Source organism: Aspergillus fijiensis, assembly GCF_003184825.1.
Source record: "Aspergillus fijiensis CBS 313.89 unplaced genomic scaffold BO72scaffold_21, whole genome shotgun sequence".
Classification (NCBI taxonomy): domain Eukaryota; kingdom Fungi; phylum Ascomycota; class Eurotiomycetes; order Eurotiales; family Aspergillaceae; genus Aspergillus; species Aspergillus fijiensis.
The window spans coordinates 33053-49460 of NW_024468997.1; the positions used below are offsets into that span (position 1 = coordinate 33053).

General features: G+C 51.8%; 2 protein-coding genes across 2 annotated transcripts; both read left to right on the forward strand.

Annotated features, from left to right (window-relative positions):
* The first annotated feature begins 639 nt into the window (after positions 1 to 639).
* On the forward strand, positions 640 to 2124 carry BO72DRAFT_99970 (SAP domain-containing protein). The gene has a single exon (XM_040950883.1). It carries the CDS (start codon positions 1072 to 1074, stop codon positions 1975 to 1977), a length of 906 nt encoding a protein of 301 aa, XP_040801582.1. The 5' UTR covers positions 640 to 1071; the 3' UTR covers positions 1978 to 2124.
* A 3118-nt stretch (positions 2125 to 5242) lies between these two features.
* On the forward strand, positions 5243 to 10176 carry BO72DRAFT_99980 (uncharacterized protein). The gene is made up of 2 exons (XM_040950884.1): positions 5243 to 5259; positions 5330 to 10176. Exon 2 carries the CDS (start codon positions 5452 to 5454, stop codon positions 10066 to 10068), a length of 4617 nt encoding a protein of 1538 aa, XP_040801583.1. The 5' UTR covers positions 5243 to 5259; positions 5330 to 5451; the 3' UTR covers positions 10069 to 10176.
* Positions 10177 to 16408: the final 6232 nt, after the last annotated feature.

Sequence of the window (16408 nt, forward strand, 5' to 3'; positions counted from 1 at the left end):
ATTTATTATTGATGGTGCTGCTTTTTTAGAGTAGCTTATTGAGATATTTAAGGCGGTTCTTTTGAATGCTACATGTCCGTATGTGTTGGTCTCGGGCCGATAGGAGTCGTAGTTAAGTACTCCGGATCTGAACCCAAAAAGAGTATATATATGTTTGCAAATTCTCTAACCACTCAAGTGATTCTCGCAAACTACATTCAAGCATGATCGGAGCGAACAATATATCAAGCCTCAAGCTATTCTACAGACCCGAGACTGTCGTCTCAAAACCACCAGCCAAATATTACTGACAGTAGTCACAACATGAGCATGAGTATAAGAAGAGCTGTTTGATTCCAGTAATAACAGACAACTCTTGGTCACTTCGTTGTCAATATTGAAGAACAAGTCCAGGTATCAAGTAATTCAGCTTTCGTATAACAGTAAATCTAACGCTGGCTTGCCAGAAATGAGTTGCACTGTCTGCGTGGAGGCGGTGCAAAAGCTGGCGTTGCCGATGTCTCTCGCCTGCCATGTCATAGTTCGGCATACAGTAGCTGCGCATTGACCGCATAGAAACTCTACTTCAACTGCCAAATGGTTCACTCGAGCTTCTAAGGAGCCAACATGCGAATGATTGAGACATCCGTCAGGTCATCAGTCCCTAAAACTTCAATTCAAGATTAGCATCCGTTCTGTTCGGTATAGTTCTGGATGAAGGAGCAATGGCCCTTACGTCAGCTATACACGTGATAGCTCTTCCGGAACGGGCAAACCGCCGCCAAACAGTCGCCTCCCGTCTCAAACACGTCCCCCAACCAGCTGCGCTCTTTTTAAACCTCTCCTGCCATCTATCTCATCGCTCTCTAAGACCTCCATCGTTAACGCTGCGCATTCATCATCTCAGAAAAGCGCACATTTAGAACTCCAAGCGGAATTGAACACCTCAGCGGGTCCTAAAAGCGCCAAGCCGATTCGAATTGGAATACCACATCCGCTCACATACGTCGTCAACGTCCTGCGCCTGCTATTCTCCACTGTCTCTCTCCATACGGTCAATTGACTTAGTACATCGCATACCCGCTATACACCATGACGACCGATTACGGCAAGAAGACCAACGCAGAGCTGGTCGAAATCCTCAAGTCTCGGAATCTTCCGCATAACGGCAAGAAGGCGGAAATGGTGGCTCGCCTCCAGGAGGATGATAACAAGGCCGCTGAGGCTACGAAAACGACAACCGAATCTGCAGCTCCAGCAGCAGCTGATGATGTCATCGATTGGGAGGATGACGAAGTCCCTGCCACGGAGGCCGCTGCGAAGAGCTCCACAGAGGCTGGGGCTGCTGCCATCGCGGCCGGCGGAAAGGGGGAAGTGCCCAACCCTGTTGCTGTACCCAACCAGAAGCTAGACACCGATCCTGCTACCGCAAACGACCTTAAGGTTGAATCGGAGGGTGCTGCTGCTTCTGCGGAGGTGAAGCCGGAGGCTGCCACGGACGCTGCCGCTACCGCTACTACAGAAGAGGCCGAGCAGAAGCCGGCCCCGAACTTCGCTGCGGGCCTTCCAATTACGGAGATGGAGGAGGAGTTGAAGAAGCGTAAGGCTCGGGCGGAGAAGTTTGGAATCACGGAGGAGTCCAAGGCTGCCATTGATGCTGCAGAGAAGCAGCTGGAACGGGCGAAGCGGTTCGGCTCAGCTGCCGTCGCGGCCCCCACAACCGAGGTTGGGGTGAAGAAGCTGGATGAGGCACTTCCGGAAGAGAAGTCGCGCAAGCGTGGTCGCGGTGAGAATGAACAGGGTGGTGGTCGGGGAGGAAAGAGACGCGATTTCGGTGGCGGCCGGAATAAGTCCCGGCGACAGGGTCGCGGGAATCGCAACCAGGGTCAAGGTCAGACTCAGCGCCAGCAGCAGCAGAATGGAGGTGGAAACAAGGGTAGCAGTCTGAGTGAAAAGGACGCCCAGGCTTTGGAAGCCAGGAAGAAGAGATTCGGATAGGCTGCTCCTCGGCTTTCTGGCTTCTCGGCTTTACCTTTCATTCTATCTGTTTTTCATCTCGCTCGGCGTTTAAGGGAATTCAATATCGATCTTCAGACTTTTACTGGTGTGCTTAAGCTTTTTGAAGGAAGCTGCTATGGTTGTCAATCCAATTCTGTAGTATGATAGGACGGCAGCGAGGAAGCTCGACCTGGTCAATCAGATCGGCCAGATGCTCTTGTCCCATACGGTAGTCGTACAGTCCTAGTGGGTTGACGAGTTAGGGAGGGTGGGACAAGGCCAGGGCTATCGTTACTATGTCGACAATCGGACCTTGATCGGAGATTGGTGCTGAACGAGGACAAAGCACCGTTCAGGGTGACATCCAGTCCAACATCTGTTTGTGTGTCTTCTGTTCCTGTCTTGTGCCATGTTTACTCTGCTTTCTGGGAGTTCAAGCAAGCCGGACCCGTTTCGTCGACAACCATGAATAGATAGAAGCGGGCTGCTTGTGACGATCAATATTCTCTGGAGGTTTCTAGACGGTCGTGTCAAGCTGCAAGCTATGTTACTGTGGCGGTCGGTAGCGGCAGACTTGACATGTTCAGCTGAAAGGTGCATGACAGGCGCCGGTTCCTGCAGAAAGTCGGACAGTGCTCGCTGCTCGCTGGCCATGGAAAGATCAGAACTGTCTCGGTCTTTTCAAAGCAATGAGATCCGCGTCAGTAGATCGAAATCACCGCGCCACGCCATGCCAATAGTGTGACTGCAGAAGACCCTCACTATCATGTCGCTCGCATTCCCGCCCGCCTACTACCTTCAATTCGTGTCCTGTTACCCATTCTGAGTATCCCGGCCGTCCCAACGAGAAGTCGCTTTCAGGCTGGTCGGTGATTGGTATATATCGCCATCGTTTAGCTTAGCTTATCCTGATCGGAGTCATTTGTAGTCAAGCACTTCCATGATTAGTGCTGAGCAAAGGCCTCGAATAGCCGCTGATCTCCGCTCCAGTGAACAACTGCGGTAAGCGAAAGGGCCTTTGCTTCACTAAATCGAGCGAATCGTCTCGTGTTGCACGGTGTGTTGCCCCCGTCCAGGCTCGGTGCTGAGCCAGGCCGCGCGGATGGCATCCGTCAATCAGGGCGGATTGTCGCACGGTGACCAGAATTTAGCGGCGGATCAAGACCCACGGGCTGAGCGACTCCGCATCTACTGGGAAGAGTCAGGTAGCAGAGATATTAATAGACCGTCAACCTCGATCCCACAAGGGCTGATTCTCGATTCTCGATTCTCGATGAATTGATTGCTTCAGGGACCGACAGTGTCTCCACCATTCTAAGTTGTGGCCCTTGGTCTCAGCTGCCGTGTACTGTACGGAGTACTGGGTACATAAGCTAGGATGCCATGAAAACAACGATCTCTGGTCGAAGTATATCCTGGCCAGCCATTATAAGTTACCCAGTAATTGATTTCATGCCATGGCTCGCCCTAGGAGAAGAAGTTGTTTGAGCAGTGTACTGTACAGTACGTATTGGAGAAGCAGGGAAACTGGGGATGACAGGATGGTTCGGGGCGAACCTTCCAGCGTACCAGAGTTGCTCCTCTGGCAAGATCAGCGATGGCACGCACACATTGTGGATAAGTTGAAGGGTCTGAAGATGCTGCCTTTTTCTTCTTTCTCCCTCTTCCTTTTTTCTGCACCTGATCGATAGTGTGTACTATGATAGAGTAGACTAAGTAGCCACTCGTGGTGGTTCGTCACTTCCTTCACGTTCTCTTACTCGGACTCGCCGCGATCGGCAAGACCAATAACCAACAGAAGAAGTCACTGACCATCAGTGACCATCAGTGACCTCCAGCCTTTCACCTGACCGCCGCACTAATGCAAAAAAAAAAAAAGAAAAAAGAAGGGAATCCACCCCCTCTTTCAGTTATCGCCAATCTCGCCATTCTCTCCCCTCTCTCCCCTCTCTCCCTCCCCCCTCCCCCGAATCCCCGATAGAACGAAGGAAAATGTCCGACAGGCGTCAAATCAGAGTCGATCATGATTGACACACAGACCAGATCTAGCTGCGGCAATTCTTCCTTTCATGAATTGATCCCATTCAATGATGCCTGCACCTGCCATTTGCATGTTGGGCCATCGCAAGTGGTCAGATTCCAGGACGACGGACTGTCCACTATCCCACGCCACTCGACTCCATCGAGACCTGTCAGCCCTTACCGTTGAACAGTCCTCAGGCCTGTGCTGCGGTAGTCTTCACCACTTATAACGAAGGTAACAAACGCGGGTGGATCTGAACAATCGTTCCCGTCCACTCTGGCTCGTTATGCCTCTCGCAATTCGACTTCAGCGGTAATATCTGTGGAGTCCAAAACGCTCGTGCCCTTGACCAAGATGAGGATCCTCTAGGCTCAATTTGCCCCCAACGATAATCATTCCAAGATGCACTGGCGATGACGGGAATTATATGATAATCGTACTGATATGCTATGCGACAAGGCGACAGAGTAGTTCCTGCGCCAATGATCGTCCCGGTCACATCAGGGCTCGAATCCGGCGCCGATGTCGATCGCACAAACGACGCCAGGATTCCTCTGTGATAGTTGACCCTTTAGTTATAGGGATTTATTGACTTGCAAATGGATATCCTGCTTTCCCGCGGCGCTCGACGGTCCACAATGGGGTTGAACTCAATTATGGACGCTCATAGACTGTCGCCCAGGTCCAGATCTCATGGTCACTGATTAATACAACCTGATCCATGACCTTCCTTCGCCCTCTTACTCCTCCTCACTTCACTTTCTACCCTTTACTTCTCTCTCAGCTGGCCTTCGAGAGTTTCCTTTTGAGCGGACTCTCTGATTTGCAGACTGCCGCAGCACGTTCTCTGACGTGGTCGTGCAGACCCAGCTCAACCACTTTCTTTTCTTCCTGCCTGCGTTTAGCCACCGGCGACGTCTCCGGGCTGTGGCGCAGTGAGTGCATCTGTCCGCCGGCTCAAGTATACCCGCGATCAATTGGATATTTTCTGTCGTCTTCGCTCAAGTGCAATCATATTATCTGGACGGCCAATTTTTTCTTTCTTTTTTCGTTTTTCAGGTGCCTGCTATTTCAAGAACGCGGTTCTTTATGGTGCTTTTAAACCCTTGTATAGTACATCATTCTGTGCTTGACCGCTTCATTGTGTCTTAGAAATACCCCGCCACGCGGCAATATTGTGAAGTCTTCAACTTTCCCCATATAGAAGCGCTCCTGTCATTCAATATCCCCCTCAGAACACGATGCTACCAGCTACCAATGTAAGTGATCAATCAGTTCTCTGACTCAGGCCCGGAGCGTATAGAAGCTTACATCGCATTTTGCCTGCAGATTTCGCTCCAATCCCGATAATCAGGAACCAGACGGAATGAGTTCAAGCCTTGTCCGTTTCCATACCATCGCTAGATTAGTAGTCCTCGGACTGAAGCTGGCGACTGGATCTTGGTCATACGATGTCGTCGCACAAGTCTGACGGTGGCCGAATACCCCGGCTGAAGGATGTCGCTTCTAAACCCCGAAATGTATCGTCGACCGGGATGGCTTCAGCGCGTTCCTCGAACTCTGCTGCCCAATTATTGCACCGTCCCCGGATACCAAGGCCGAACAATGGACCATCCAGGAATACCAGAACACCATCTCTATCCGATGCAGAAGATAGTCGCCATGCCTCTGCATCCTCGAAGACGTCGAGAATTCCGACTGGTCTCATGGCTCGTCCGCCCTCATCCTCTCAAGGGACGATCCACTCATCTTCGCCGCATTTGACCCCGGACCCGAAGGCAGATCGTCGTGTATCATTGGCATCCCACATGGCTGCTGAACCCCTGAGTCACTCCGGAACTGAACCACAGACCCCAAGTCAAGGTCGACTGCGGAATGTTCTGCGAAGGAGAGCGCCCACAATTGGCCAGCATAGTGCACAAATTAAGCCCATGCCGGATAGAATCAGGTCTCAGAAGCTGAATGTTATAATTCCAGAGCAATCTTCCATTGGTCGTCCAGCGACTACTCTATCTCGGTCCCCGCCAGGTAATGCTAGTCTGATCGGACAACTTTCATCACCAATGACCTCGCCGGAGATTTCTTTGAGCAGCGTATCGAATATCACAGCTCACGATGTCCCAAAGGAGTTCGCCAGTCTTAGGACCACCACGATCAACACACAGAACCTCCCACCCCCAACCCCAATCATCCCTTCTGCCAGCAGCCCATCGACGAGATACTCTGAGTCTCCCGGCATGTGGAGTAGGACATCCACACCTACTACCTTGTCTTCGTACTCACCAGGGATCTCGATCGCTCCTAAGGGTCCTCGTATAAGACAGCCAAGTCCAACTCAAAGCAGGCTCCCTGTCTTCTCTCCCCAGCAACACCAGCCGAGCTCATCCGCAGGAAAGCCTGCACGAAGCGCTATAGATGAATCGGAACCACGCCCCAGAGCAAGCCGGGGCGATTTACATGGTGATAGCTACCGTGAAGAGTCTGGGACGAGAATGGTTAATGCGCCGAACGTGGCTGGAAGTAGCCTGCCACGAAAGTTACCCACTTGGACAAAACCGATCCTCTTCAGTGAGAAGCAGCCATGCCACGATATGCAGCCGGACTCTGGAGCAGCACAGAAACCCAAATCTGTTTTTCGTGAGGAGAGAGCGGACGGGATGAAGATTTCTGTCCATATTCCCACACGACCCAGCAGGGAAGGGACCCATCAGTTGGTGCTGGAGCCCTCACCGATCATTCAGAGCAACATAATGCCTACAGCTTTGACAGGACATAGACGTCGGATTTCAGGCGATCGGAATGCAGTACCTGAGGGAGCGACACATTCAAACTTGTCTGCAGCCACGTCTGTGGATTCTCTGTATTCTACTTTATTTGCGCAAGGAACCACCTCACGCATCCCCACGTCGCCCGAACTCCTATGGAAAAGCCCCCGAATCCCGACCAAGGGTCCTAACGCTCAGCACGAAGTTGTCAGTCCAGGCAAAACCCGCACCCTTGGTCTGTTCTCTAGACGATCTAAACCAGAGATAGAAAAGGATAACGAAGGTAGATATTTTCGCAAAGGACCAGCTGCCGGAACAGGCCACGAAGGCTACGGCAGGTACTCGCAGCGAGGCCGCAAGATGAGCACGACTAGCAGTACGACCAGTCGAGCACGATCGTCAAGCTCAGTAAGAAGTGGACCAAAGCCTGTTTCCAGCAGCAAAGGCATTCCTGGAAAAGGCCGTCCGGAGTTCGAGCTTGATGACTTTCTACTGGAGCGTCTTCAACCTGTGATCATCCAAGGCGGTGGTATGGACGGCACTGCTGCTTTGAGAAGGCAGAGCGAACAGAGCACAAGTGATTTCAGTACAGGCACAAACTCAATTCTGACACAACAGTCCAAGGTTTCTCCATCTGCAAGCGGCTCCACGGAGACATTGCCATCATCTAGGGCGACTTCGGTGACACTGAGCGAATCAGTCTGGAGAGGCTCGGAAGGGCAAAAGACTTCGAGCATATTAGCATTTTCCGAGCCTGCGGATATGTCCGTCACCCAACCAGAGCAGACGAGAGTTGTCAAACCGCAGGTGCTTGCTCAGGTCAGTCGGCAATATCAGAAACCTCAAGTGCCCGACGATGATAGACAGCCCAGAGCTCTTGAGGCACAGAGCCCACAGAAAAAGCCATCTAAGAGAGGCCTTGGGCTCAAATGGAATATATTTCACAGAAAACCGGACACAGTTCGATCACCTGTCGACATTGACGCCCCTTCTGGCCCAAAGCTTCATGCTACGGTGTCTCCCGTAGCTGCCCGTAGGCCTCTTCCGTACTATGCGCTGCTGGACGATGACTCGGACCCACTTGAAGAGATAGTCCATCGTGTTGAGAACTCACCTCCGACCGAGGACGAAGAGACAGAGATTGCCTCCCCAGTTGAAGTGCCAGCTGCTTTGAATATACGAGACGCTACCGATTCCATCTTGCTACCTTCACCACCGAAGCTACACGACAATTTGTTTCGAGATCAAGCCGAGTCTCCAAAGGTCTATTTTGACAAGGGCTTTGCTCCTCGGAGCCCCGAAGGTAGATTGGACGATCGAGTGGAAGTTAAACGTACCAGTCGCCTCACATCGATCGGTCGCATCCCCCGGGTTGTTTCGAGAAGGGAGCGACCGCACAAGCCGGCTCTGCAGTCATTCTCGAGACCATTTAGCGTGGCGGACTCTCCTTCATTACTCGCTCCAGTTGGCCCGAAGCCTAACGAATTTTCCCCGTCCATCTCACAACCACCCACAGTGCAACAGCTCGAATCCCCGCAAAAGCAGTCTGTTGACGGTTTTGACCTAGCGAACCCATTTGCCGACCTTTTTCAATTCAGTGTCCTAGACTTCATTGCTGGTCCTTATGCAAAGGATGAGTTTATGACGTTTGCACCCAGGAAGGAATCGGTAGTATCTACTTCAAGTGGCTCCGAGAGCCTTGCTGCAATCACAGCCGTGGTTCCAAGCCCCGGGGCAGATTTGATGGAAGATGAAGTATGGGGGGAGTACGATGACCTCATTGATCATGTTCTGTCGCCCCAGACAACAAGTACGTTGTTTTCAATTGGCTCAGAGTCGGATCGGAACCTCGAGATGGCGACAATGGCTAGCAAAACGCTCCAAGCGGAGCTGACTAGTGATCAGATGAAGCCCCCGGCTGGTTCGGTTGATGGGCCAAAAGTCGAGCTTACGCCTTCCTCTCCAGTGTCGACTAATGGCTCTGTCCGACTCCGCAGGTCCAATGTTCCTGCCGAATCTCGCACGTCAATTGCCCCGTCCTCCCAGCCTTCCTTCAGTAGCATAATCGCTTGTTATTGTGATAACCGCGATGAAAACAAGGAATTGACCGAGCAAGGACCCGACAGCGTGATGCCATTGCCCCTTGCGGAGCACCCGTCAGGCCTGCTTGGCTCCACAGCATTAGTTGCATCTCTCAGTTTCGAAGAATGCCGTCAGCGCAACACTGCCTTATTCGACATAGCGGAACGTGATCGTGAAGGGCCAACTGCTCTCACGAACATCAGGTCCGGCTCGCTCATGACCAGTCGCTGGTTATCATTCGGGAGGGTTCTATTTAGTCCCGGACATGGCCGTGCCCAAAGCGGAGATCAGGAAAGAATTTTGGTTGTGGATGGACTCGGAAACGACGACTGGTCCTTCTACTGTGCCCTGACGTATCCCGCAGCCAGTGTATATAGTCTCAATGAGGGAGCCAATACCGCTACGTTCAAGCACCCGGCAGCATGGCAGCCACCATCAAATCACCACACGTTCTACCAGTCGACCCTCAACGACAGATTGCCTTTCCCCAAAGGATATTTTACTGTTGCTGTTCTGCGCTTCCCTGCAGCTTGTGCGGAGAACACGCAAGCCAGACTTGTGTCTGAATGCAAGCGTGTTCTGCGCGCGGGAGGCTACCTGGAGATGAGCATCCTTGACCGTGATATGGTGAACATGGGCAACCGTACACGGAGAGCTTTGAGGACATTGAAGGAAAGGACATATGTGTCCGACCCGAATATCAGCCTGAAGCCCACGAGCGACAGCATACAGAAGCTGCTTGGAAAGTATGGGTTCGATAATCTCCGACGATGTATGGTTCGAATTCCCGTTGCAGGAATGATCGTGAGATCGTCAGCATCATCCACCTCCACGTCATCCTCGGACCCATTTGTGCTTGCTGCAACAACTGGCCCTTCAGACAGTATTTCGCCCTTCACAGAGACTTCTGCGACTGTTTACCAAAAGCTTCATGGGAAGTCATCTTCCAATAGCACCGACCTATCTCTGGGTGACCTTCTATCTGATCCATCCCCATCACCCACAAACGATGAATCGATCCGCAAGATAGTCGCCAAGGTAGGCAGGTGGTGGTACACGCGATGCTACGAGATCCCCATCCTCCCGAATGGCGATATAGCTCTCAGCATCTGGTCGGACCGGAAGGTGATCCGTGAGTGTCAACAGCGCGGCACGGGCTTTCGCTTGTGGATTGCATACGCTCAGAAACCTAGCGAGAAACGCCGCACGGCGAGTGTTTAGTGCATGTCAGAATCTCGAATGATCATATGAAAGACTAACGACAATTGATGATACATACGAACGTTGATGAAGGAAATGAAACAGGTTATTGTGCCCGCCTGATGATCATACCTTTAGGTGTTGCAACTCGAACGACCAAGGCCAGAAAGACAAAAGAAAGAAAGAAAGAGAGAAAAGAGAGACCAGACGGGTGCTTTTGAAGACGCTTTATTCACCTCATGCATATATTGTACCTTTCGACCTTATCCATTTTTTATTATGCCTAATACTGTGTTCAATTTTTATTGTCTCTGGGCGGCTGTCTGAACCTTTTGTTGCATTTGCGATTCGATTCTTCGAAGATATGTCCGCGATGAAGCTGGCTTGATGGGCGGAATTCTGCTTTTTTTTTTCTTTTTCTTTTTGATAGTATACCAAGACAAAGTCGAGACTCCTGAATGAGCGAAGGATTAATTGGGTCACACAATAATACAAACAAAATTTCATCGAAAGGGCGCACAACAATTGTAATCGGGACTGTTTCTTTTACGAGGTGTCCCTCCGGCGACCAAAAGCAGGCCCAGTTACAACCTGCAAGCTGTGACCATTGCCATTGCCATTGCCAATGGGGAGAGGTAAATGTAGTGTAGTGTAGTGTAGTGTAGTGTACAGTACAGAGTGCAGCACGCAGCTGCGTGCAGAAATTCCCAATTCCAAGGGCCCAGCAAGAGGGTAATGGCAATGGCAGGAAATCAAGAACGGTCAAGCATTCCTTCTCAGCAGACTACACTGCATACACACCCAGGGGACTGTAAGTACAGTACAGTACCATGCACCACCTCCAAAACTCTCCCCCAAAATCGCACTCTCACCGAGACCGGACCCGAAGACAGTAAGTGACAGTGACGGTTGGTGGTGGTGGTGGTGGTGGTGGTGGTGGTGATGGTGCATGTGTCTAACTTTTCATCCCCCGCTCCTCCTCGCCCCTCGCCCCTTCCCCCCTTCCCCCCAAGAAGAAACACGCTCGAATAAGTTAACTTACTGCAGGGCAGACCGCCTCACAGTGGCACTTGCTTTTCACTTCTGCTTCAATTTCTCTTCTCTGTGTCGACGTCGATGTCGATGCCGGTGTCGATGTCTCGCACCCTAGCACCTTGCGAACAGCGACAGAACCAACCCACCCCACCCCAAGGGAAGGGGAAGGGGAAGGGGAACCCCAAGCCTAAGTGAGCACTACTGTACGCTGCTCTACGAACCTTACCTAGTGTACAGTCCCAGTCCCAGTCCCAGTCCCACTGTACTATCACGACTCACAGTACAGAACATATGCTCTTGCTTCCCTGGGATTCTCGCCCTCTGCCCACTGCATATCCCGCGCGTCCAGACCGCAGCCAGCGCCACGGAACTTGCATCATCTCGCAGGATGTGAAGACATTTTACTGCACACCCACACCCACACACACACTGACAAGAACGGAATATCTGGAATGTTCGAAACGAAGCGAGGCGAGGCGAGGCGAGGTGGGCGCCACAGCATAACTTTGTTTTCTGGGGGCGAGGGAGAGAAGTAGGGGGAATGATATCGATGGTGCAGAGGATGATATCAACAGCTCTAAGTATGATGTCTATCTAGCTGAAGAATGTAAACAAAGCTGTGTAGGATGATATCAGGAGAGGTGAGTGTCATGACTGATTTAGGAGATTGTGCGTCTGTGCAGCAGAGGCAAAGGGGCGAAGGGATTGTTTTTGCCTCAGGCTGGTTGGGTTTGGTATACTACTAGGCTAGAGTAACTGGCTAGTTTGAAAGAATATAATGGAAAGGTAGAGGCGGAGGCGGCGAGGTTTACTGTACTGAGTGGCTTACAGGGGTGAATCTATTTTAAAAAAGTGATGGGACTCGCCTCTTTGGTCTGTCTGTCTTCTAGGGCATCGATGTATATGGATGTACTCGAGGGTCTCTTCTTCTAATTCTAGATGGTACAACATGTACTCCTTTTGCCGCTCAAAAATGATTTGCCTCTCTTGTTCTACAGAGGGTTCTGGCTTGCTCAAGGATTGTCGGGATTGTCCATCTCGGAGGGGGTTCTACTGGTTCTATTGACATCTGGACGGCGGGTAGGCGCATCAAGGGGCGGCGTTTGGAAGGGTCGCCCGTGGTCCATTGCCACCACTCGATCAGCGGGTAGGGATACATTCCCATTGTGGAGGCGTTGTACTGTCGTAAACGTAGGGCGTTTGTATTGTCTCATGTCAGTGGCGAGCCCCTGCACGAGGTGATGCTCTATCTGAATAGGACTACTTCACGAGGCGGGGAAGGAGAGGTGGCTGTGGCAAGGAGAAACATACAACGTTTGGGAAGTGGACTTCGGGATGGACCCAGACGGCGCAGGTTGGGAAAGTCACGGTGGAGGCGTCTATACCGATATGTGCTTACGGGTCGGGTTGGTTGGTTGGTTGGAGGTTTGTAAGCATTGGCTAGAGACTGCCAAGAGGCCTAGGAAGAAGGTTTGATGCACCTTTGCTGCGTCCGTGGTTTGAAGTTCAATGTGTTGTCTGGCTTGGTAGCCTGATGTAGCGTCCACACTGGGATTGAATGGCGTACCCCATGAGACGGAGATAACCTCCTGCGCCGTTCTGGAAGAAAAGAACGAGTGCTGAATGATCTTTGTGACAGGCGACTTGCCTGCAAGATTGTTCAAATGAGAAATTCCGATGGTCATGTTGACAATAGCATGGTGGCTGTTAAGCCATGACAGGGTGAAGAAGCGCCAAGGGTGCCCATATAGCTGTGGATACTTGTATAATTGGCCATAGTATGGTATAGACTCCCGTAATGGCGTTGTCGCGACTGAGGGTAAGCGACTAGACGCAGGCAGAGAGCATGAGTTGGCAGACCAGGGGCCATACTGTTGCGTATATGATGTGCTCCAGGGTGTCTGTACCCCGCAAAGGCTGTGCTCTTGTCAAGTGACTAGCTCGAGGCTAGGGCGGTTGGGACCCAGTAAAAGTGCGAGAGAGAGGGAAAAGCTGTATGTCGTGATATTGCAGTGCGGAGGGGACGGATCGAAGCCATCCTGTACGGCCATCTTAACGGAAGGCTGCTATAGCTGCGCACCCCACATTCGCGGACCGCGACGCTCAACGTTTCCCATTAAGGAGTAAAAGAAAGAGGGGAAACACGGTCGGCTGGCGATAAGTCGGACTGAAACTCACACACAGCAGGGGGAGGAGGGGTTTTGCGCGCTCAGACAATGTGTATGGCATGTTTGTCACTTTGCTAACCTAGGCGTTTCTCTCTTCCCTGCTAGTCAAGAAGTGGTGTCTGTGCTCGACGGGACCCCCGGTCCAGTGGCCTTACCGTCCAGGCTTGCGTGGCGGAAGGATGAAGCCCGCGCTAATGGGACACTCTCCTCCGGGTCGAGGTTGAGAGTCTGAATGCCCGAGATCAATGAGATTGAAGTTTTTGGAGCGGGGTGGACAGGACAGGACGGACGGCTTGGATGTCTGTTGCATGAGGGTATAGCTGTCATGTGTACTGGCGCGGTGCGTTTGCAGATTGCGGTTGGTCGGATATGCACGCCCATCCCTTGTTGTATCGTCAGTTGCTGTGCTGATGGTCAACACCGGGGTTATTTGCTGCTGGCTAATGTGGTTAATAGGTGTATAACGTGCGTTAGATTGCATTGCTGCTGAGCGTAAACAGTCGTTTCTCAAACATCGATCTGCCCTTCCGACTGATCCGTGTTTGTGACAGCCTCTCTGTCCAGGAAGGCTTCAGTCTACTGCATCTTTCTGTCTTCTCCGCGGATCCCCCTCTATCCGGTCTCGTTCCCTCCTCACCTGTGGGTGTGGGGGTGGGCTGTTAAGCGAGTGATCAGATCCAAGGGGTCAACCACAACTTGGTCTGGGAATGTGGAGAATGAAGAATGAGGAAAGCGGAAGTCATGCACTTTCGGTGCAAACAATTGGAAAATGACGACAGTACCACGTGACAAGCCCACTGCTGTGGGTATTCGCGGTGGAAGGCGGCAGAATGGGTGGAGAGATAAGATAATGACGTCATACTGTACCATACTGCAACCAAGCTGCTGGCCCGGCAACAGAACAGTACAGTACAGTACACTTTCTACAGTACATTGCTTCTACAGACATATCACATTGACGCACACAATGAAGCTGCGGAGATCTTCTCCGCATTATCTACTGCATGGCGGACGTAGACTAAGTAAAGATGGACTTCAACCCCAGATTGTATGCATGGAGCTTAACAGGACACAATCAAAGCTTTGCAATGGAGATATAGTTGAAGCCTGCTATCTCTTGCAGTGACCACGGGCAAAGAGCGAGTGGCCTGAGGCAACGACTGCCTAGTAGGCTTGCAAACTCTCTCTCAATCCAAAGCAAGAGTCTAACCACCAGAAGGGCTACCAAAGTTGAATCATTAGGCCAAGATCGGGCATCTAACCATTCGTAGAAAGGAAGAACGGAATGCGAAAGAAGGTCAGCTCTATCTTCACGACTCCTTCTTCGACGGACACTGACACCGCAGAATTTCTTCCGTGGCCATCGCGGATAACTGATTGAAGTAGCAAGGGTCTCAGTAGCATAACGGTAGCACGCTGTGCCACCATGATCAAAGATCAACGGGATAGAGTGATTTACAAGCTTTCGAGAATAATGCCCGAGGTATCCATTGCCTGCATCAAACCCACGGTGAACTTCCAAATGAGGGTCTACTGCCCGCCCTTATCTTGCATACGTGGGTTCAGCTGCCCTCGAGATCAGAACTCATCGGCCATATCATGTTGATGATCGCGTTATCTTACAACTGAGCAAACAAACTTCGCCCAGAAGATCATTCTCCGCAAACATCAATATGGTAGACGCGTTAACCACCTGTGTGACTCTGACCGGAACTCCTTGGAACGCAGATCACGGGGACAGAACTCTGGTCCATGCTCAGATCGAGCTGATAAGCGTTCTGGTGTCAGTGGGTTATGGCGGCAGTTGCCAGCCTTGGGCATTATTGAGCTAGAGTGATATGGGGTAATTACCACGCATCCGGGGTCAACTACCACGCACGGGCCTGTCCATCCTCGCTATCACTCCGAGAAGTCCCGTACGACCCCCGCAGGCCTATAGTTCCTGGGTTTGTAGCCCGACGAACGATGTCTGTCACCGCGCGATTGATCCTACGGACACGGACTCCTTCCTGTACCCCAGTGATCAACAATCATGTGGTCCACGACTACACAAATTCAAAACTCCGCTCTACCATGCAACCCATTACTCGCGTCCGGCCAAAGCTGCTCATTCAGCGAGAGCTGCGGTTGTCGGGTAATGAAAATCGCCTAAGGAACCCCGCCTATCTCTAGGAGCAAACAAACACGGCCGAGTCCGAAAGTTCATCGCAAGGCTCGTGAAGCTCAATAGCCGGTCAGAACCAACAGCACGCAATAGTTCCTGCATCACGATACACAGCATAGCCGTCACTGCGTCAGTTCGGCGAGAGAATGAGGAGAACAACCAATCGGTCACCCTGATTGCCTCAAGGGATTCATTCAACGAGGGCAGCGCAGCTCAACAGAACACGGAGACAGATCCCCCATGGGGTCCCCAGCTTCATACGCTGCTCGGAAGACAGTCGTGCGGGACAGTATCTCCACAAATTCCTAGCTTGCATGCAAAGCATTGGAGCTTGCGACGCAACGGGGAGGTCGAGACCACGTCGGTTATCGGATCAAACTGAAGCTGTATCGCGTGCTGCTGCTGCTAGTCCTCCACCAACATTCCGCTGACAAGGAAGATAAGATATCCTGTGCTGGACGCAATGGGCTGGATTCCACTTCTGTCATGCTATACCCTGGCCGCGGGTAGCCAATCTGATCTCACGGGACAAGCTCTAGATACGAGCAGAGGAAGTTGACAGACTTTGTTGACCGCCTAGTGCGGAGAGTTTCGTAAGCTTTGACGCAAAAAAGTTAAATTCGTTGATTTTGGGGACGCCCGTACTTTGACAGGGCTGGGAGCAGGAGGAGAAAAGAGGAGAAGGAAGTCGGAGACTAAAGACTAAAAGACGCCAGGGCTCGAACGTGGCGGTAGGGGCCGATCAGCGAATTACGGTGGTGCTACTCGGCGCCGCCTTTCCGCCAGGGCGCTCGACCACCCGCCGTAGTGCCAACTGTAGCAGAGCTGCCACAGTACTAGCAGTACTAGCAGACTTTTAGCACGACGAAGGTTAAGAAAGAGGGGAAAGCTAGGGTCTATAATCAATGTCAGTGCTCAAACTCTGCTAGTTTCAGGGGGCTTGGGGGCTTGGGGGTTTCGCGTCTCGGACGGCGTCTGAGTGGGCATTTAGTGT

Coding starts and splice junctions, on each gene's coding strand:
- BO72DRAFT_99970 (XM_040950883.1), top strand. CDS start 1,072: ATGACGACCGATTACGGCAAGAAGACCAACGCAGAGCTGGTCGAAATC.
- BO72DRAFT_99980 (XM_040950884.1), top strand. CDS start 5,452: ATGTCGTCGCACAAGTCTGACGGTGGCCGAATACCCCGGCTGAAGGAT.